Raw genomic sequence first — 21,551 nt, forward strand, 5'->3', positions numbered from 1 at the left:
GTGTCTGTAGAAGAAGAGACTGAGTGGAGGTGGTGTGCTGTGGGTCAGCTGGGGTACAGTAGCTGTTTTCTCCTGAATAACCTTTATCAGCATAACAGCGGTCAGCGACACTCAGCTGTGATAATGACCTGAGAGAGCTCACTGTGGAGATATTAGTGTACTAGTGTACAGGAGCTGATCTGCGCCTCACTTTGTGTGTGAGTGTGTGTGTTTTCACGAGTGTAACATGTGTAAGTGTGTAGCTGTAGAGCCAAGCCCCGCGTGCAGTGTTATCATTAGTGCAGTCAGGGTCCAGTGAATCAGCTCGGTTATATACATTTGTTAGCTGCTTAGCGGATATTAGTTAGCCGGTGTGGTTGGGGGGCTGTGAGGGTCTCGGTCATGTCTGTGTATAACCCGCTGTTGTTGAGGCTGCTGAGGGTGAGGAGCAGAGCAGTCCTCAGGCTGGGGAGGAAGGTCACCACCTGGTCACCTGTCGGAGCTGCGTTTAACGCACAGGCGGTCCGGAGGCCCGAGCTCTTCAACAAGAACGTGGTAGGTAACCGGTTACATCCGCTTATATTAATTAACACGTTACCTTTGGAAACGTAACTAGCGTTAGTTTAGAGTTGCATACACATTCATAATGTTGTCACAACGTTGTCCAAAGGTTACACTGTTTATTTTATTTGTTGGCATTGCCACAGCCTCATTATAAGCTATAGCTAACGTCGCCTCTTGTTCATAAAGTTGCAGATGTAGCACAAAACACAACATAACCTTTATATTCAGGCAAATTTTATAAAGCACATTTTATACAGCAAATTCTACTAGTCAGCACACACAAAATATGCTCATACTCATGAGCCACTAACTCCTGTTTACTACAGCTTTTAGCTTCATGTTTACATTTTTAATTCCACCTTAAAATGGCTCAAATTTAGTCTGTAGTACATATTAAATGCTTATGTTAAAAAAAAATTTGAAACAGAAATTACAAACCATCCACAATAAAACTACACCTGAATTCATATGTGAATGTTCTGTCCCACCCTAAAACCTAAAGACGTTCAGTTTAAAGCCCTTAAACTGGGGACCCCTCGGGGACCACCCTATTAATGCTGCAAACATCAGCATAAATACAGATATTCTTTTAACTGTGGTAAATGTGGGTGTTTAAAAAAGGTTCTTATACTTATATTGTAATATCAGTAAATGTTAGTGTTAGCATTCCTCAATCATACAGTATGTATGTGGTCCTCACAAGGCAGTCCAACTAATAATTACTGAACAGAAAGATAAAACAGAGCAGATACATTAAGGGTATATAGAGCTAGTTTTTTTTTTATATATATATACACTTTTACTTTGGTCACTTTGTAGCAGGTTCTTTTTTTGTGATATAGTGTTCCTTCCAGGGATCTATACAATCTGTCAGTTTAATTCCATTCTCTCGTTTTTGTTGGATTGTCTTATAGGGCCTGTTTGGTGTCCCTGAGCTGAGCTCCACAGAGGGGTTTGAGGTGGTCCAGAAGAGAGCTCTACAGGAGACTGAGCAGCTCGTGGAGAAAGCCTGCAGTACTCCGCCTGGTGCTGTGACTGTGGAGACCTTTGACAAGCTGTCTGACAGTTTATGCAGAGTGGCTGATCTGGTAATGCTTTCTAACTGATTGTGATGTCCAGTCAAGTGTGAAAACCAAAAAAATGGAAATGAATTCTTAGCTAAAACAGACCAGTTGACCCCATCCCTTTCTGTTCTGATGGGATATAATTTGTTTTTTAAATATTCTGTTGTTTTTAGGCAGACTTCATCAAGGTGGCCCATCCAGATCCACAGTATCGAGAAGCAGCAGAGAAGACGTGCATAAATATTGGCACTACAGTGGAGAAGTATGTCTGATTTTCTCAGATTTCTGCTTTTAAGTGAATTACACTGTTTTTGAGAACTTCTAATCTATTTGTATTACAGGCTCAACACAAATGTTGAGTTATGTAAGAGTTTAAAGGACCTCCTGGACAATAAAGAGCTCATGGCCAAGCTTGATCCAGAAACAAGGTGTGTCTTATATCCTTGTCATTTAAAATTTACTACAGATTTCTCTTACTGGTTTTTGAACTGTAATGCGTATTGCTGCTTTATTTTCGTTGCAGGAGAGTGGCTGAGCTGTTCATGTTTGACTTTGAGATAAGTGGAATCCACCTGGATAAAAAACAGGTCAGATATCTTCTGTTCGGTTTAATTCTAGTTATATTTAGTGTTATTTCATGCTATAAATAATTTGATAATCAGAATATACCAAAAACCTGTTACACCATTTTCTCAAATGCGTTTTTGTGATTCTAAATTTTCCTTTTTTATTATAGAGGAAGGAGGCCGTCAACTTAAATGTTCAACTCTTGGATCTGAATAATCAGTTCTTAATGGGCTGCCATATGCCCAACAGAATAGATAAAAAAGCTCTGCCTAAACACATTCACCAGCACTTTACCAATGAAGGGAGTTATATTCAGATTGGAGGATTACATGCTGATGCACCTGATGATATGGTAAGTTCTATATCTTACCATCTTACCTTATCTGTATTTATACCACTTTGTTGTCATTTTATTGTCTCTAGGGAGTCCTTAGAGACACTATAAGGTAGTCCAGTTTGTTCAGTCCAAGCTCACAACTCCTGGTGACAATCTGTCTGGGGGTCACTAAGCCCCAGCTTAAGAACCACACTGTAAATTAATTTAAAGGACCATTAAGGATTATATTTTCTGTAGTTTAAGCACTGCCAACTTTTCATCAGCAAGAGCTTCAGCCAGTATTTTCTTATTTAAACTGTGTGGTACATCACAGAAAGTCTTTGTGGTTTGTGGCCTCTGAATCTACCCACTGCCATTTCCCCAAGTCCCATTTCCACACCCAGGTTGCCAGGTATAGACAATAGCACCCAAACAGTGTGCTGCAGCCATGGAAAAAAGGGTGAGCTGGCTATTTTTTTTTTTTGCCGATCAGGTAATCATTGAGCTTTAAGTAAAGTTGATAACCATAAGTAGGTAATTTATGACTACTACTAGGGTAGTAGGGAATAGAAAATTTTGGGAATTGAAACATATAATTGTACTGATCAGCTACAGAGTAAGACTTGTTGTCACTTGCCACTGTGTGTTAATCTGGCAACCCGAGTGAACTTTGAGTCTGGAGAGGAGTGGGTGGTGCAGAAAACTCTATCCAGTGTTTGGAAATAGGTCATCTGTAGCCTTATTACACACTCTCCTTTAGTACTGATTGTTCTTTTAATTAATAAATTAGTAGTTTATAAAAAGTTAATTTATCCCATCCTACAGTATAATGTCTAAACAACTCTCTATTGTAAATTTGCCATTTGTATGTGTATTTCTTATACCATGAGACATTGTATTGTCTATCTTTTCAGGTTCGAGAAATTGCCTATAGGATTTTTCTGTATCCAAATGAAGAAATGATGGGCACCCTTGAAGAACTGCTGTCATGTAGAAATAAACTGGCTAAGCTGGTTGGTTATGAGTCTTTTGCACACAGAGCATTAAAAGGAACCATGGCTAAAAGCCCAGGTGAACTATTATTATTATTCTTGAGAATTATCCTTTATATAATTTTAAAAGGGTTTGGTAGAACTATGGGTTGTAGAACCACGGTTTTAAACATCTTCTCTCCCCTCACAGACACTGTGATGAACTTCCTACAGCTTCTGACAGACAAACTCAAAGACAGGTACAGTTTCACCTCAACTCTTAACATGTGTATACAGATACTGTATATTGTATTAACCACATAATACAGTTATTTATTATATATGTAACTTTTATAGGAGAAGAATAAACAGGGAATAGCATTACACTGTGATTTCTTTTCCCAACAAGTATGTATAAATCATACTGCAAATTGAGAAAATCTTCCATTTCCCCCTCCCTCACAATCCTACCCAAACATACATAAAATGAAAAAGCTAAAATATCTATTGAAAAGAAAAATAAATAAATATCAATAATTATGAAAAAATAAATAAAAATGACTGTAAAAAAAGTAATGCACTACATCTATTAAAACCACAAACCAAATTTTTTTTCTAGCTACAGAGATGTTGTAACTTAATTAGGAATAATGTGTTCAGGCCTTAAAGAAGTTGTGGGGCATCCAGGAGATTAAATGATAGATGTTAGAAATAAAAGTTAGAAAATGATCCCTTTCTTCATGGAATAACTTTTTCATTCACTGTGTATTTAATTTTTTGTAAATGTAGATATCATATATAATTATATATTTCAACCAAAGATTAAAAGAGAGGAAAGAGAAGGAAAACTTTGCTTCCAGAATAAGAAAATGGGACGTAAAACAAATGGGATGTAAAAAAAAAATCAACATTTAGAGAACCAAAAAATGTTATCAATAATCATTGCTCTATTTGTTTACTAGCAATTGATGAGAAACAAATTAAAAATTCGCTGCCAGAAGCATAATTTTGTTTTTAACTGTTACATAAATATTTCTATTTGTCAGACCTTACATCCTAATTGTGCCATTCATAGCTCAATGGTAAAAAAAAGTATAAATATGTATAAGAGCATACTTTATAATAATACATTGACTGACTTTTTACAGCATATGTATTTAAATAAAAAAAATATGTACATTAAAAAATAGCCAAAAGGAGGCAAGGCGAGGCTTCCACTTTGGATGACATTTACTCTTATATTCCACTAGGTGGCATTATACACTAACTATAATCCACAATGCAGGTTTACATTTCCATTCAATTAGAAGCTCATGTCATCAGCATTAAAATAAAAACTTTAGCCACTCTTTGTGAATAAGTGAAGAGTGGAAACTCCTGCTATAAGCTCACAGCTCTCAGTGTGTTATTGTTGTAGTAATTGATCCACTGTCTCTATTCTTCAGAACTGAAAAAGACTTTGAAATGATGAAAGATATGAAGACTAAATTCAATCCCAGAAATCCAGTAAGCACATTCCAACTATCACCACATTACATATACCTTAAAGTTAAGTGAAAGCAGCAGAAAAAGTTGATTATATCTCTATATAAAATAATTCAGTTAGTCCTGTCTCTTTTCTGTAGACTGTAATGCCATGGGACCACCCATTCCTGAGTGGGGTTATACGTGCTGAGAGGTGAGTTCAGATACATTTGATTACTTAATTCACATCATGTAGCAAAATATACCACACAGTAAGGGTGTGCTAATCATATCATTTGTCATCATTGTCATATCATTATTTGAAACGATAAAAATAGATATAAAAGCAGTGTTTTGTGTTGAAAGCAGAAGTAGTTTGAATTTGTTATTGTTTGTGCTATTAACTGTAAAGCTTTAAGCCTATATGGAAATTGATATGGATATTTTTTAATGTTTTCAATTAGGCCCGTCTCAATAATTACATTGTTGACTTAATTTGTCATACAGTATATCATTGCTGTCCAATGAAAACCAAGTTTACTACATAATTTAAACAGAAAAAATGCCCCTTGCACTTTGGCAAACTTTCTTGATGAACAGACCAAAAGAAATACTTCTAATGACCTGAAATAAACTCTTTTTAAATTGACTTTCATTGAAAGTTTAGAAGTTTTTTTTCTCTCTCCTCTAAAGTTGCTGTTTTGGACACACTTGTTTTTCATTGGACAGTGACAATGTGGACATTACCTATTTTCTGCTCAATATTGTCCATTAAAATTCCAAATAAATATATTGACAATCTTTAGAGCATGTATTTGCAGAATAAATGAGAGCAGTGAGAAATGAGATTTGGCTAAGCTTTTAGGCCTCAAATAATGCAAGAAAACAAGTTCACATTCATAAAGTATTAAGAGTTCAGAAATCAATATTTGTTGGAAAAAACCTGGTTTTTAATCACAGTTTTCATGCATATTCGCATTATCTCCTCCACCAGTCTTGCACACTGCTCTTGGATCATTTTATGCCACACCTGGTGCAAAAATTCAAGCAGTTCAGCTCACCTTTTTTAAGCGGTCTCTTATTTATTTCCAGAGCTGTACATATGGTAATGAATATTGTGATACAATATTTTTACCATATCACTCAGTTTTAGTTTCAAATAAAAATTGATTGATGTTTTATAAAATAACTAAACCAAATTCACTGAATTCAACAAGTCTATCCAGTCTCAGCTGAGTCCAGACACAGTCACGCTCCTGTGATCTTTCCGCTGAAGATTCCTCCCTGTTCAGCAGCGCAGGCCGTGGCTGAAGCCTTTTGTTTGAAGTTTGGCTCGTGGAATTAGGACTGCTCAGTCTTGCTTGTCTCCAGTTTATTAATGAACTATGCTCTGACTCCAGCGTTCAGCTCTTCAGCAGAGTCTGAGCTGCACTGGCAGACATGTTAAAGGGCTTTTATTACAGGCATTCCTGCTCTTGGGGGACCTCAGAGCTGTTTCCAACACTGGTCTTTTGGCAGCAGTTCTGTCTGAATAAGGGAGGAAAGGAAGTGCTCTTTAGTTGTTAAGACCGGGCTTTTCTTTTTTGCTGCTATTAGATGGGACTGAGACGTTTCCCAAACATTTATAAGCTGTCCTTAGCTTAGGGTTCAAGCGGTATTTTTTAGTTTTTATGGGTTTGTTTTGGGCTGTAGTCATTCTCTTCGGGTATTTTTTTGAAGTGTTTTAGTGCGTTTAGTAATACACAGGGATAATGGAGGGAAAAAGATGTAGTTATTAGTTTTTATAGGCTATCTAAAAGTTATTAAAATCCTTTTTATGTGTTTTTGAAGCCACTATTTGCACTATTTTGGTTCGGTATAACTATAGTATATTATTGTATTAAAAATGCTATTCCACATATTCCAGTACTGTGTGAACTCTATTGAGATCAGAGGTTCAGGATGTTTTTTTCCCAGTTATCTTAATCTGAAGTGCTTAAAGAACTGGGGATTTTACCAGTTTTCATGGCTGCTTACAAGCTTGATAACCTGCCTCAAGACTCTACAGCAGGACAAGCATGACTTACTCATGTGCTACCAAACAAAAAGAACAGCAGAGGACTTGTTTTCAGTATTCTGTCATTTCCCCACAGTCTCCTCTTTATTCCACTCTGTAGCTCAAAATGATTGTAGACTTTTGGGATTAAAAAGGTTGTTTGACATTTTCGTCTTTAATTTCGGGTACATGCTTAAGCAACAATACACTCAAGATTCATGTATATCAGCACAGCAGTGCCAATGTTACACATTTATAGCACAAACCTTAAGGATACTATTGTATTATTATACCACAGTTCCAATTGTTCCATTGCTGCTCTGTTTGTAGCTGCGCTGTTTGGCTTGTAAGTGCTGCATCATTGCATTGTTACCTGTAGTAATACGTGGAGAGCTTCGGTTACAGTGCATTACCGGCTGATAACTCATAGAACGCCTCTCAGCCAATCACATTGCAGGGTTGGAATTACTTGGGTTTCATAAATTACATACTGCAAATTTCTGTAAATCTTCCAACATTCTGCTAATCAAACATTTCATTTAATTTACTTGTCCAATTTTATTGAAATATTTAAGGGCTTTATATACTTTACATCTGCTTGGAGAAAAGTCAAAACATCTTTAACTCTGTTTTAACTCTGTAGTTTCAGATTAATGGTAGGATTTTGACTTGGCCATTTCATTTTTAACAATTCGTTAGTAGAACATCTTTTGTGCTTAGGGTCATTGTCTTGCTGCATTACCCATGTTCTTTTGAAATATAAGAAACAGTCTTGTCCTTTTTTTTTATCCCAAAATAACTTTTCTACTATGATTGCATTGATTTTCAGGATCTGAAGCCCCACACTTCTCTTCTTTACTTTACTTTTCTTATTGTATATTGTGTATGTTTGGAGAAAGGAAACACTGCATTCCAGCTTAAGAACCTTAAGAATCTGTGAAACGTGGTGGTGGCAGCATCATGGTTTGAGACAGTTTTGCTGTCATTAGGGACTGATGAATTCTGAATTATAACACCAAAGGGGAGGTGAAAAATGTCAAAACTAGGGCTGCAGCTATCGATTATTTTAGTAATCGAGTACTCTACTGAAAAATCGATTCGATTAATCGAGTAATCGGATAAAACATATTTGTCTTCTTAAAGAGTAATTAAAAATACACAAAAAAAACAAGACATTATATTTCACAACATACATTTCCAAACTGCAAACACAAATAGAAATAAAGGAATAATAATAATTTAATAGTTACTACTTTAATAAATTAAGTTAAATTATTTTCTATATTATTAACTATAGGGAATTAATCAATAAAAAAGGCATTAACATTTGCATTATGTTGTGCATCTCAGTTTCTGAACAGCAGAGATGTTGCCAGTTCCTCTCACCAAGCTGGTGACATGTATTTGTTTATAAACTCCTCAGCACTGTGTTCATTTACATAAAGCCTGTATTAAGTCCAGAATTGTCTGTTTTTATAAACTAACCACACATTAGACAGTATTAATAATAGTCAGCGCTTCAGCGCTATCGTTATGTTATTAAGGTACATTAATGTTATTCTCATTGATTTGTTATGAGTTATATTAACCTTCTCTCGGCTCCACCGCTAACGTGTCCTCTGCTGAGTCGCAGCATTAAAACGTGCTGTTGTGGGAGGCAGGAGCGAATACACGCTGTCCAGCCTAAAATACTCCATTATTATTGTCCTTTTTCCACGCAAGTTGTCACTCTTTTCCCCGCGCCGCATCAAAATTCTCTCTTCTCAACTAAAACCCTCGCCGCCTGCTCCTTCTTCCTGCGCGCGGGTGGCTGAGCGCGTTGTCACATTAAAAGCGCGAATTACTGCGCGCTGCGTTTTTTAATTAAATAAACGATTACTCGAGGCACCGAATATTACTCGATCATTTTTTTAAATCGAGTAACTCTAATAACTCGAGTAATCGTTTCACCCCTAGTCAAAACAAAGCATGATTGTCTCTGTTCTGAATCTCAAGAGAACATGGGTCATGCAGCAAGACAATGACCCTAAGTAAACAAATCATTCTACCAAAAATGGTTAAAGATGAACAATTTTAATGTTTTGTTTTTTTTGTGCCATCATGTTCAGTTATATGGCTGTTTGTTGCAGGTTTAACATTGAGCCAAGTCTCTACAGTCCTTACTTCTCTCTTGGAGCCTGTATGGAGGGTCTGAACAGTCTGTTCACGCAGCTCTTCGGTGTGTCACTTCTGTCCGAACAGCCCAGTGCAGGAGAGGTGTGGAACGAGGACGTACGCAAGCTGGTAAGACATGGAACAGTGAACAGCCTGGACAGTTTAATTATAGACTGCTGGAATCAGGAGGACTGCACAGAGGATTGAATGTACAGTTTGAGTTTCCTGTTTGTTTATACTGCTCTCTGATATCTGCCATTTTGACTTATATCCTCAGGCAGTCATCCACGAAACAGAAGGACTGATGGGATACATCTACTGTGACTTCTTCTATAGACCTGATAAACCTCATCAGGTTAAAAAAAAAAAAGACCATACTCTCTTGTATGGTTGAATGTTATCAACTTCTTGCAAAGCTTTGACAGAGTCTGTATTCTGCTCATATGAAGCTTAGATCATCCTTCTTGTTTCCTGTGTATAGGACTGCCATTTCACTATCCGTGGAGGGCGCCTCCTGGACGATGGTCAGTACCAGCTGCCTGTAGTTGTGCTGATGCTGAACCTCCCTTCTCCAACCCGAAGTGCCCCCACGCTCCTCACACCAGCTATGATGGAGAACCTGTTCCATGAGATGGGCCATGCCATGCACTCAATGCTTGGGCGCACTCGCTATCAGCATGTGACTGGTAATTTATCCATGGAAGTGATCACACACAATATTGGCCAGTAGAAACACACACTCAGAGCAATGGCCAGGGGTTAGGTGTCTTGTTTAATGCTGTTTCACCTTTGAATGTTAAAGGTCTCATTCCATTGTTTTTTCTTTCATTTTAAAATGTCTAATTGTGGTCTCTAGAATTAATGAATGCCATGTGAGCTGTTTTTTTTGTGGGAAAAGAAAAGTGCTCATATGATCCGGTATAAGTCTGCTTTAGTCTGGTGGAGCGTGTGTGGGGGAGAAACGATTGTTTTTTGGCTCGTGCTCATGAATATTCATACATGCAAACATACCGCCTCTGGCTAACAGCACTGCGAGGCAGGGAGACGGACAACAGTTAGAAACAGTTTAAAATAAAGACATTTTTACACTAAGAACCTTCTTTGCTATGTCATATGTTACTTTACAACAAGTGTAATGCTCGCTAAGTGCAGTTCAACCACTGACCTAGACTTAGAGTCTCTGTAAAACGCCAAATCCATCGGCGATCCTATGTAAACCTGTATCAGAACTTTTTTTAAACATACACCTACCTATCTCAGTTGTACTTCGCTGGTGGTGTTCCATGGACAAATTCTAATCATTTGTTCCTTAGCTTTGAATTACTGGGCAAAGCATACTGATGTATTATTTGCACAAATAACACAGGAACAAGCTGCCATGCTGTTCATAGCGCTGTTTGTTCCTATCTGACGAGACTGCATTGCTGCTCGGCTTCAGCTCTGCCTGTGGGAGGTCGCGAGCCAAGGTGGCAAGGCCATGAATATTAATTCACGGGTTGACGTAGACAAGGGTGCTTTTCCTGATCGACTCGTTTTACTGTTTTTTTTCGTTTACTAACTATGTAGAAGAGTTCTACCTCAATTAAATAATCTTAAGTGAATAATCGTAAAAAAAGCTTTTTACCAACAAATAAAATATTGACACAATTAAATAAAATGCTTTGATTTGGACATGTCTAAATGAAAGTCTATCTCTTTCTGAATTTTTACGTCCTAAGCTTTTATTCATAAGCAACTGATGTAGTCATGCAGGTAATTAGTAATTCAATCCTAAAAAAAAAAGTGTTTTCTTTTTTCTGCTTCTGAAGGAACAAGGTGTGCTACTGATTTTGCAGAAGTGCCTTCAATTTTAATGGAGTACTTTGCTGCTGATTATCGGGTCATCAACCAGTTTGCTCGTCACTATCAGACAGGACAGGTAATAAAAATTATCTTAGTGCTCATGCACTAACAGATGTTTTTGTTGGTGTTTAACAGACAGGTAACAGATAACCCTGTGATTTATTCCAGCCTTTACCTCAGAGCATGGTAGCTCGACTCTGTGAGTCCAAGAAGGTGTGCGGTGCTGCTGATACTCAACTTCAGGTACTCCTCGCCCTCATATAACAGTATCATAGTAATACATGTTGGTGATGTTTTGACTTTTGACTGAATTCTGACTGTTTGACTGATTGACTGACTGACTGTTCCTCTCTCTGGTACAGATTTTCTATGCAATTTTGGATCAGGTTTATCATGGTAAACCTCAAAGCCGATCAACAACAGATATCTTGATGGATATGCAACAGAAATACTATGGGTTGCCTTATGTTCCTAACACAGTAAGTACTCATGAGCTGAAGGAAGCCATTTTGTTTAATAGCTACACCTAGTCTAGTCTCAGAATCATGTATTTTTGTGGACTATTGTTTAGTTTGAAGTAAACACAACAATCAACCCTGTATAATTATGTAAAATATTCATATTTTATTTTGTGAAATTCCAAAAAAGAAAATAATTCAGTGAACCTGCATCAAACTGGAATTGATCATTTTATCTTGTTCAGGGCTGTTTCATGGCATTTGGGGGCCCCAAGCAAAATTGACCCCACAATGTGAAGGATAGGGAGGAGTTTTGGATACTGCTGAACATGTTCCAGTCTGGTTACATGCTGCTGACATGCTGTCAGTAACTAGTGGTAGGGGGCGCCTTAGGGGGGATTGTTGTACCTTTCTGCATTGACCTTTACAGAATTTAAGCGGCCTCTCGCACAGTTTGTTGTTGCGTTCAGTTCATTACCAGTCATTGTCTGGGGGCTTGAGGTTTGCCTGTCCAGTTGCAATGGGACTGGGAATGGGATGGTCATATTCTTGCTCATTTCCCTGACTTCTGCATCATCATTTGCCATGTTTGTATTTCCCTTTTGTAAACACTGGGAAAGGCTTTGTGCTAGATTAGCAACATGTATTACAGTAAGCAGCAGATTTGTTCTGCTTCACAGATACCATATGCTGTGTTTTACCACATCAGAGAATAGCACTGTATAGGGCTTAAAGGGCTTTTTATACTAAGAGAGATTGTAAATTATTGGGGAACATTTTAAACATTTTTATAATTGTATCACTTTTACAAGTACCATATTTTCCGCAATATAAGGCACACTTAAAATCCTTTAATTTTCCCAAAAGTCATCAGTGTGCCTTATGAATGCGCGCTTACGGTGTTAAAATAAGCTACATGAGAAGAACTGCTAGCTAATATCACCCTGGCTTACCGGAACACTAAGGGTTACTTAATGTATCGTTGTCGGCCAGCATTAGCTGCTAACCACATTAGTTACCTGCTAATGCTGATGCTTCAGCCTTAGTGCTTAGTAAATTTGGGAATCTAATCTAAGCTTACTGTAAATAAATGGAAGCGTTTTATTCACCCAATTAAACAGTTTTCAGGAGAGAAATCTGTGTAGATTAACATCCAGCCCTCGTTTGACTTTAAGTCCTTTTTTTTTTTTTTTAACAGTTTTGTTTACTTAGCTTAGCTTTACAGAACTTTGTTAGCTACCACCTACCACCTTCTTTATTGTGTCTCTTAAAATGCACCTTATAATCCAGTGGGTCATATGTATGAAATTAGGCCAGAAGATAGAGGTTAATTGATAATGTGCCTTATAATATGGTGCACCTTATAGCGCTAAATATATGGGAAGTTTTAGTTATTAAAGTCCTATCAATGCATTTATCCAACATAAAAATTAATTGGTGAAGCTAAAAAGCAGTGACAACACATCCTTTCATGGTGGCAGTGGTCTGAAATATTGCGATCCGTTAAACTAAATGAATGTTTGGATTTGTCTCTGATGTCGTTAATAACAGCTTACAGGGTTCTGTTCTACTTCACAAAAAGCACATCAGGCGTGAGAGCTAGTCGATACGGGTCTTTTTACTCCTCACACAGTGGTTTTATATTTAATATATAGGCACACTGGCATTTATGGGATTAAAACCTCTCTCTCTCGCTCCTGATGTTCAGGGGCCTGTATGAAATAACAAAGCAGAGGTGTACTTTGAATGAACACTCCCTGAGGGAAATAATTGAACCTCTTCTTTCAGGAGCCATTTAAAGGATGAAAAGAAGAGAAAATGTTTCTTGCAGCTCCTCGGCAGCAGCTGGGGGCTAAAATCCGAGATGGCTGTTTGGGGGCCAGGGCGATCTCTAAAACACACATTTTGATTTCTGATTTTTAAACCATTTGTCCTGCTCTGTAATTGCGCACCTCCATGGGGAATCTGACCTCTCCGGCACTAAATATTTCCCTTTAATTGCTCCAGCCACAATGTCTTTAACATCCCTTTAAATCACTGCTCCCTCCCTTTTTATGTTTTAACTTCCTCCCAGGGGAACGCAGCTAATAGTACGTCTGTCTTTCCTGCTTAAAGCATATTTCCACAGCTATAAAAGAGATACTCTAACATTTTCACTCCGCTGATGGATATAACCTCCTTGTGCTTTCACCATTTACTTTAATGGTACTCTCTTTTTATGTATGATTCATTGTTGATGAGTACACACAGATTAAATGCTTTTATTTCACTGCATACTTTCTCATGATAAGAACAGAAAAGGGACCTTTAATTAAGCAGGCAGTAAAGAAAAGCTAATAAACTGCACAGCCAGCTGGACTAAAGTCATATGAAGCTTTGTATAGTAATATATTTAGAAAAAATGCCTGGTAGACATAATAATGATGGATCAAAAAACAAAACAAAAAAAAAAAACTTTTTTTTTACACACTGTAGCCAAATAGACAAAAAAAGTATTATTATTTATTTATTTATTGATCCATCATTATGTCTACCTTTTTCTAAGTAAAAAAATCAATTTATTATTTTTTTATAATTAAATATTCAGATATTATAATTAGAAAAATAAATAAATACTTATTATTTCTTGACAAAGTCTAAATTGTTATGTTTCTAGAATAGGGACAAATAATTATCTGCTAATACAATAATACACTTTTAGAAGAAAATCATGTAAAACAAGTAAAAAAATAAGTTTATTATTAATTAAGTTAAATCTTATATTTAGTACAGTAATCTGAACATATTTTTCACATTCAGACTCAACTTAAAAGGATTGTAATGGCTAAAATGTGATCTACATCTTCAAACATGCATTTTTAGACAAGCTGAAAGATACAGAACCAGCATCTGAAGTAAAAGAAGCATGTGAACTGAGGAAGTTGAGTATATAACTGGATTTACACAAATAATGAAGCATTAGATATTCTCCTGGTGGGTTATGTGCAGCACTTTTACAGTGCAGTAGCAGCATTCTGACCCCTTTTCAATGCAGAATTTTTACATAATGTTGCTTTAGGTTTATATTTTGAGGAAAAACTAAAATAATTATCAGCTATAGCGTTTAATTTTGACGTATTCATTTTGAACTACAGGTGTGAGGCCGATTTAGCTAACATTTAATTCAGATTCATACCCCACCAATTAGCATTACGCACCTATGTACCAATATTTAAAAGGGGGTAAGTTAGCTAGCTTAGTTAAGTAAAGCTTTGTAAACAAAACTAATTTAAAAAAAAACTTTTTTAAGTCAAACGAGCGCTGAATGTTAATCTACAAATCTACATTTCTCTCCTGAAAACTCTTTATTTGGGTGAGTAAAGCTCCTCTGTTTATTCACAGTACCGTAAGTTAGATTGCCGAATTTCTCAGCTAAAGCGCTACACTGAGAAACCCCAAGTGTTCCGGTAAGCTGGTAGCTTGTTTGAACACGGTAACACATTTAGACTACAGTGCGATATACTCGTCTCTGAACAATGAAAGAGCTAACGCGGTTAGGAGGTAATGCTAATGCTGCTTCACCGGTGCTAGTTGGGGTTAAGAGCAGGCTACAGGCTGATAATATTCACCTCTGAACAAGGAACTAGCGGTTAGCGGCTAATGCTACTCCAGGCTCCGTACTGGAGAAACGTCACTGAAACTCCTGTATAACGCTGTGCTTCAGCAGAGTGGTTTTACTGCTACTTACGACCAGACTGGTAAAATTCATACATAAGAATTGGATTATTAAACACACTGACGATTTTGGGGAAAATTAAAGAATTTTAATTGCACCTTGTAGTGCGAAAAATACGGCATATAAACTTGCTTAACACATTTATCTAACGTAATTTTCTTGCTGACTCCTGCTACTACTGTGTAACGTTATATCTTTATAATATACTTGTGTCCCTTTTTATAGATAACTGCTCTTATCAAGTGACTCTTAAACATGCTTTGGCTTAGATTCGGGATAAGGCCAAAACCTTTGCCAAACTATTCCGTTTTTAATATACTTATATTAGTCAGAGTATAAGGAGTCCTCCAAATCAAGTTGTTGGGGATTGTGGCCTTCACTAATGTTCTGCTTTCACACATCAGGCCCAGCTCTTTGAGTGCTGTTTAGGTTTATGAAAGCCATTATATGCCAGATGGGAGTCGTCAGCCTGACACTCCACAGCTTACGCATGTTTTTTGCACAGCTTCAGCGCTCACTCTCCCACCACTGTTTGAATAAGCCCAGCCTTTTCAAACAACCTGTTAGTGTCCAGCGTTTAACCCTCGACATGCTCTGCTAAACTTTGATGGAGCTGCTCGTCAGGGTTCTGTTGCTCCAGGTGAATAAATGTAGTAATCTGGTTTAATCAGGAATAAAATTCTTTGTTAGGCTGTTTACAGTCAGATAAGTTTCGTGTGTGTGTGTATATAGTGTTCTGTGCCTGGGAGCGTATAGATTTTGTTTTGTAATATTATAGCAGCATACCATTAAACATTGTTCTCCACAGACAGGATTACATGCACTGTTGTTCAGCAGGGTAATGAAGGTCTAAGCATGTCTTCATCTCTCAGCGACGCTTTTGAACTGCTAAGCCCTTAAAACCATAATTGGGATATCACTGGGCCAAAATATTACTCTACCCTCAGCACTCGGAATGAAGCAAAACATTACTGCTCTCCTGGGTTTATTCTTCAGATAGGTGGATCTGGTGTGAAAGGGTTTTGTGATACTGTAAACATTAGAAATACTTACAGGTATTGCTACTGTCGTAAAGGGAGGCTTGTGTAAACAGGAATGAGGAGAATCACATGACATGAAATGTAAATTCTTATTATGGTTTTAACTTTTTTAATCTGACGATTGTTCTTTACATTACATTAAATTTTGAATTTCCTGATTAATTGACTAATGGAATTGCTCCAAAATGACTTTTCATTAAGTTTTAAAGTTGATATAAAAGCTTTTGCTTTACAACAATAAAATGTTTAAACCTCAAAGGTCAATTCCATCAGTTTGTCAAAATATAAAGGATGGTTTGAGATGGTAGAGGAATTTTATTTTATATTTAAAATATTTGTGGGAAGTTGAGTTCATGACTACACAAAGCTATTTTTACATTATTGATAATAGCAGACCTGTAAATGAATATAGGCATGTCCCCATCACATTTTTTTAAATTTAATTTAGAGTCCTGATCCAGTACTTTGACAGTGCTTTAAAAAAAAAAAAGAAAGAACACACCAAAGTTGTCCCCTAAGGTTTATAATTCACTTTTTAATAATTGTTACTGAAACGGTGATGGATAGACACAGAGACAGACAGACAGACACGCACTTTAGTGATCCCAGAGGGAAATTCTGAAAGTGGTATCAAAACATACCATTTTATCACAAAATAAGCAAGTACTAAATATCCATATAAATGATTTCCATTTAAATATGCATTTTCTACATAGACGAACTAGAAAATGTTTATAAAAACAAATATTTTTTTTATTTCTAATATTTTTTCCATTTTCTTCCCATCTTACACAGCCTATATAAATTGTTGGGGCATCAATAGTAATTATTGGATCGCCGGTTCGAATCCTGTTCATGTAGCTTGCCATCAGCTGCCGAAGCACTAAGAGAGCACAATTGGCCTCTGTGCTCAAGATAATTTTTAATATGGTGGCAAATTCCTAGTTCCCAATGTGTCTAGTTTAGTTTTGATTAGCTACATAATATCTAATCAACATAGAATTTAAAACTAGTAATGTAATGAAAAATCATCCAATTTTGTTGTTTGATTGAGTGAGATGTGGAAATGTGAAGCATGATTAGATCAGTTGGTTGGTGGACAGTCAAACATTTTACTTTTTTATTGTTTTGTTTTCTCTTTACAGGCATGGCAGCTGAGATTCAGTCACCTCATAGGCTATGGAGCGAAGTACTACTCTTACCTGATGTCTAGAGCTGTGGCCTCCATGGTGTGGAGGCAGTGTTTCCACAAGGACCCCTTGAACAGGTGTGAATCTGTGTTTAAGTGTGAAAAATGTGGTTTGTCTTCATGTTTGTGAAGGAACTCTTAATATCTAAGCTACGGTCGTTTGAGTCGCGGCACTGAATGCAAAATCAGCATGAAAATCTTCCCACATAGCAGAAACACCCTCACACCAGTCAGAGCAGAAAACCCCAGCGTGGCTGTTTTGGATTCGCCCCCATTACCTCTGAATTGGCCTCTTTGTATTCTGCTATATTGTGTAGTCACTTAACACCTGGCTTTGTTAGGCATGTGTGTTTTCGACACGCTGTTCTGAGCAGCTTGGCCTGTACATGAGGCCAGGCTGTGCTGGTGGTGCTGGTGATGAAGGCTGTGTAATAATAATGTGTGTGTGTGTGTGTGTGTGCTGGTTATATCTCAGGGAAAATGGAGAACGCTACAGGAGAGAGATGCTGGCCCATGGGGGAGGAAAGGAGCCTATGCTGATGGTGGAAGGTAAGTTCACATTTAGGTCTGAGACGCTGAGCCACTCAGCAGGGAGACACAACAAGGACATGCATTTGAGTCACTCAAGCCATACTTTGGAGATTTGTCATTTAGTTTTGGAGGCAGTTCCCTGCTCAGGGGTTATACAGGACATTCAGGGTCATGATCATTTGGATTGAAACATTATAGATGGAGTTATTTATTATTTATTTAGATGGAGTCAAGATTTAAGAATAGGCAACTAAACAAAGCTTCTCAGTGTTTCTTGTTTTAGGTGCGCTATCATTTCTGTGATGCAGAGAACGTTAAATTCAGACAAATAATGGATCTGCACAAAGTAGAATTACTACCAGAAAATGAAAGCGATCCTCGTCAGACCCTGTTTACCTTTGTTTTAGAACACAGTTTAGTGAAAGATCTCACATTAATGGTAACTGCGTACTAATTGTTTGTACTGTTATTGATTTACTAAATTAATTAACATTCCAGTAAATCTACAGCTCTGGAAAAAAGTAAGAGACCACTTTAAAATTATACATTTATTTGATTTTATCAAATTGAAAACCTCTGAAATATAATCAAGAGGAAAATGGATGATCGCTAGCCATCAAACCAAGCTAAACTGCTTGAATTTTTGCACCATGAGTAACAAGGTTATCCAAAAGCAGTGACTGGTGGAGGAGAACATGCCTAGATGTATAATAACTGAATAAAAACCAGGATTATTCCACCAAATATTGATTTCTGAACTCTTAAAACTTCTTTTATTTAAGGTCTAAAAGCTCTACATCATTTTTGTTATTTCAGCCATTTCTCATTTTACTGCAAGTAAATGCTCTAAATGACAATATTTTTTATTTTATTTTTATTTTATTTAAGTGCATCCCTATTTTATACATCTGTTTTGTGGCTGCAAATCAGCCTTCATTTGTTGTTCCACTCACTTTTAAATAGTGCGCGCAAAGGTACACATGGAGAAACTGCTACATTAGGTTATAGATGAATGGATGGGCATTTTCTGCAAGTAAACCATTCATTTATTTAGTTATATTTTAGTAATCAATACAATATAATTTTATTAAGGATAATATAGTTGTGCTAATGTTTTTGTAAAATTGTAGGTGAGTTTTAAGGTATTAAGGTAGGATTGTTGGGTGGAATAATACAAAGGACATACCTAATGTTTTTTTTATCTTTAAGTTAGACATGAAAACATTTTATATATATATATATATATATATATATATATATATATATATATATATATATATATATATATATATATATATATATATATATATATATATATATATCTGTAGATTACCAAATTACTGCTATAATCAATAGTGACAGCTCTTGTGTAAATCAGGTGGTTTCCAGTCATTCTAGACAGTGTGCTTACAAATACACCACAAGCTCCCTTGGTTCTTAAGCAATAAAAGTATTATGACTTTAACATGATTCACTTTTGGCAAGTGCAGTAGACATAAAACAGTAGCCATGTCATTTATTTCTCTTTTATTAGTCATAAAATATTAGTTTTCCTACTTGTGGTCTTAGATGTGGTCATAGATGTGATCAAGAAGCTAAAGTTACTTCAACCCAGTTTAATTGTCTTTGACCCTGTTATTTATCGACAAATTGATTTTAAGTAAAAAATACAGACATTTCTCAGGTATTTTGCAGTTTGCACTGGATATTATGTGAATCTCATAGTGCAAAATACAGGTCTGGAAAAAATAAGAGACCTCTTCAGTTTCTGAATCAGTTTCTCTGATTTTGCTATTCATATGTATATGTTTGAGTAAAGTTAACATTGTGGTTTTATTCTATAAACTACGGACAACATTACTCCCAAATTCAAAATAAAAATAGTGTAGTGTTTAGAGCATTTATTTGCAGAAAATGAGAAATGGCTGAAATAACGAAAGAGATGCAGAGCTTTCAGACCTCAAATAATGCAAAAAAAACAAGTTTTATATCTATAAAGTTTTAATAGTTCAGAAATCTGTATTTGGTGGAATAACCCTGGCTTTTAATCACAGTTTTCATGCATCTTGGCATGTTCTCCTCCACCAGTCTTACATACTGCTCTTGAATAACTTTATGCCACTCTTGGTGCAAAAAAAAAAAAAAATCAAGCAGTTCAGCTTGATTTGATGGCTTGTGATCGTCCATCTTCCTCTTGATTATATTCCAGAGGTTTTCAATTTGGTAAAATAAAAAAAAAAAAGCCATAATTTTTGGTCTCTTATTTTATTTTTTTCTAGAACTGTATTTTACCTCATAGTGTACCCCTTATATCACCACCCTTTTTCATGTTGAGGACCAAAATGTGCATACAAGTCTTTCTCACGCTATTCTAGAGCCTCAACCTTTAGCAAACCCATTTACAACAATACAGAACCTAAGCCTAAACATGTCCCTGAAGCGCTCTGACTGTTTCTCGTACGCTGCTGGCCTGTACAGGGGGCTTCAGTTTCACCCTGCCTCACTGAGCCTGGTTTCCACTGTGGTTAGACTGCAATCAGAGCCACCCTAGAGAGACTGCTGAGCAGCTCTGCACCAATTCCTGAACTGGCTTCCAGGCCATCGACGCTCAGAAGTACAAGCCGGCCAGATTAGACGGCGGCTCAGGGAGAGAAAAGCGATCGACTGACGGCCGTGCTGACTGAAGGCTATGTTCTACAGCCACAGGCAGCACAGAGATGCCTTTCATCAGGCCAGACTAGGATAACAATGGAATGCCCAGACTCCGGAGTTAGGTTATATGCTGGTAATGTAGTGTACAGATGGTTTATATACTTGTGGTGTTCACAAATGCTTTGAGGTGGGTTATATATATACAAGTATGCTGATGGGGCAGTTCTGTGCTATAGGATCTGCGCATTATGAGTGCATTAACATCTGTAAATCCTTTCCAAAAGCACGTCTGATTTGCATGTACCTAGTTGTGAACTCGATCACACCCACCCTTTTTTCCTTTCAGTCATTTGAGGCTTGTTTGCCTCTGAAGCGTAATTACAGAGACTATGATGAAGTAGTTTGCCTTCAGGTTGAACATGAGGTTATTGCTTACAACTCTTGACATGTTTCAGATGGTTAAAAAAGTGGTTTTCGGCCGAAGGGAGGTAGGTGTTGCTTACGTATGTATGCGCAAGATAGTCATTTTAAGAGGTTAAGAATCAATACAAAGGCCACAGGAAATTGCTTAGTTCAAAGACATTTACAGGGTTCACGTTACTTAACATAAATTAGAGTTTAAAAACTCTGCCCAAGCCTGAGCCCAACTCAATGCCATGCCGAGATGTAAGCGTCTGTTTTTTTTTTATTCTATTTATATTATATATACATATAAAGCAATGGCGTGATTATCACAATATAGCAAAGTAACAAATCAAACTGTGTTTAAACAAAAAAAAAGTTCCACTTGTCCACATTACGCACTTGACTTGCAGCGCTGTGTGTAGCTGTTCTTAATAAACATTTTTCTTAAATATTAGGTCTATGCTTCTTTAGTGTTGCAATGTTATTTAACATCATTCGGAACAGATTTTGCTCACTCAAACAGACGGAATTTTTTTTTTCTAAAAAAAATTAAAAAAAAAAAAACTCAGTTTTAACAGTCTACTTAGGAAAAAAAGTTTGCTTGG

General features: G+C 36.8%; 1 protein-coding gene across 1 annotated transcript in view; it reads left to right on the forward strand.

Annotated features, from left to right (window-relative positions):
• The window catches only part of mipepa (mitochondrial intermediate peptidase a), a 27,597-nt gene continuing 6,046 nt past the window's right edge, over positions 1–21,551 (forward strand). The window contains exons 1-18 of the mRNA XM_007234504.3: positions 1–534; positions 1,458–1,631; positions 1,781–1,869; positions 1,949–2,035; positions 2,131–2,194; positions 2,344–2,526; positions 3,405–3,561; positions 3,673–3,721; positions 4,907–4,967; positions 5,087–5,139; positions 9,090–9,243; positions 9,392–9,469; positions 9,596–9,800; positions 10,923–11,032; positions 11,125–11,199; positions 11,319–11,435; positions 17,315–17,436; positions 17,834–17,907. Of these exons, the coding sequence (XP_007234566.3) occupies positions 382–534; positions 1,458–1,631; positions 1,781–1,869; positions 1,949–2,035; positions 2,131–2,194; positions 2,344–2,526; positions 3,405–3,561; positions 3,673–3,721; positions 4,907–4,967; positions 5,087–5,139; positions 9,090–9,243; positions 9,392–9,469; positions 9,596–9,800; positions 10,923–11,032; positions 11,125–11,199; positions 11,319–11,435; positions 17,315–17,436; positions 17,834–17,907 (2,005 nt within the window). The 5' untranslated portion in view covers positions 1–381. The remainder of the gene's footprint in view (positions 535–1,457; positions 1,632–1,780; positions 1,870–1,948; positions 2,036–2,130; positions 2,195–2,343; positions 2,527–3,404; positions 3,562–3,672; positions 3,722–4,906; positions 4,968–5,086; positions 5,140–9,089; positions 9,244–9,391; positions 9,470–9,595; positions 9,801–10,922; positions 11,033–11,124; positions 11,200–11,318; positions 11,436–17,314; positions 17,437–17,833; positions 17,908–21,551) is intronic.

This window comes from Astyanax mexicanus, chromosome 18 (assembly GCF_023375975.1).
Source record: "Astyanax mexicanus isolate ESR-SI-001 chromosome 18, AstMex3_surface, whole genome shotgun sequence".
Taxonomy (NCBI): Eukaryota; Metazoa; Chordata; class Actinopteri; order Characiformes; family Acestrorhamphidae; genus Astyanax; species Astyanax mexicanus.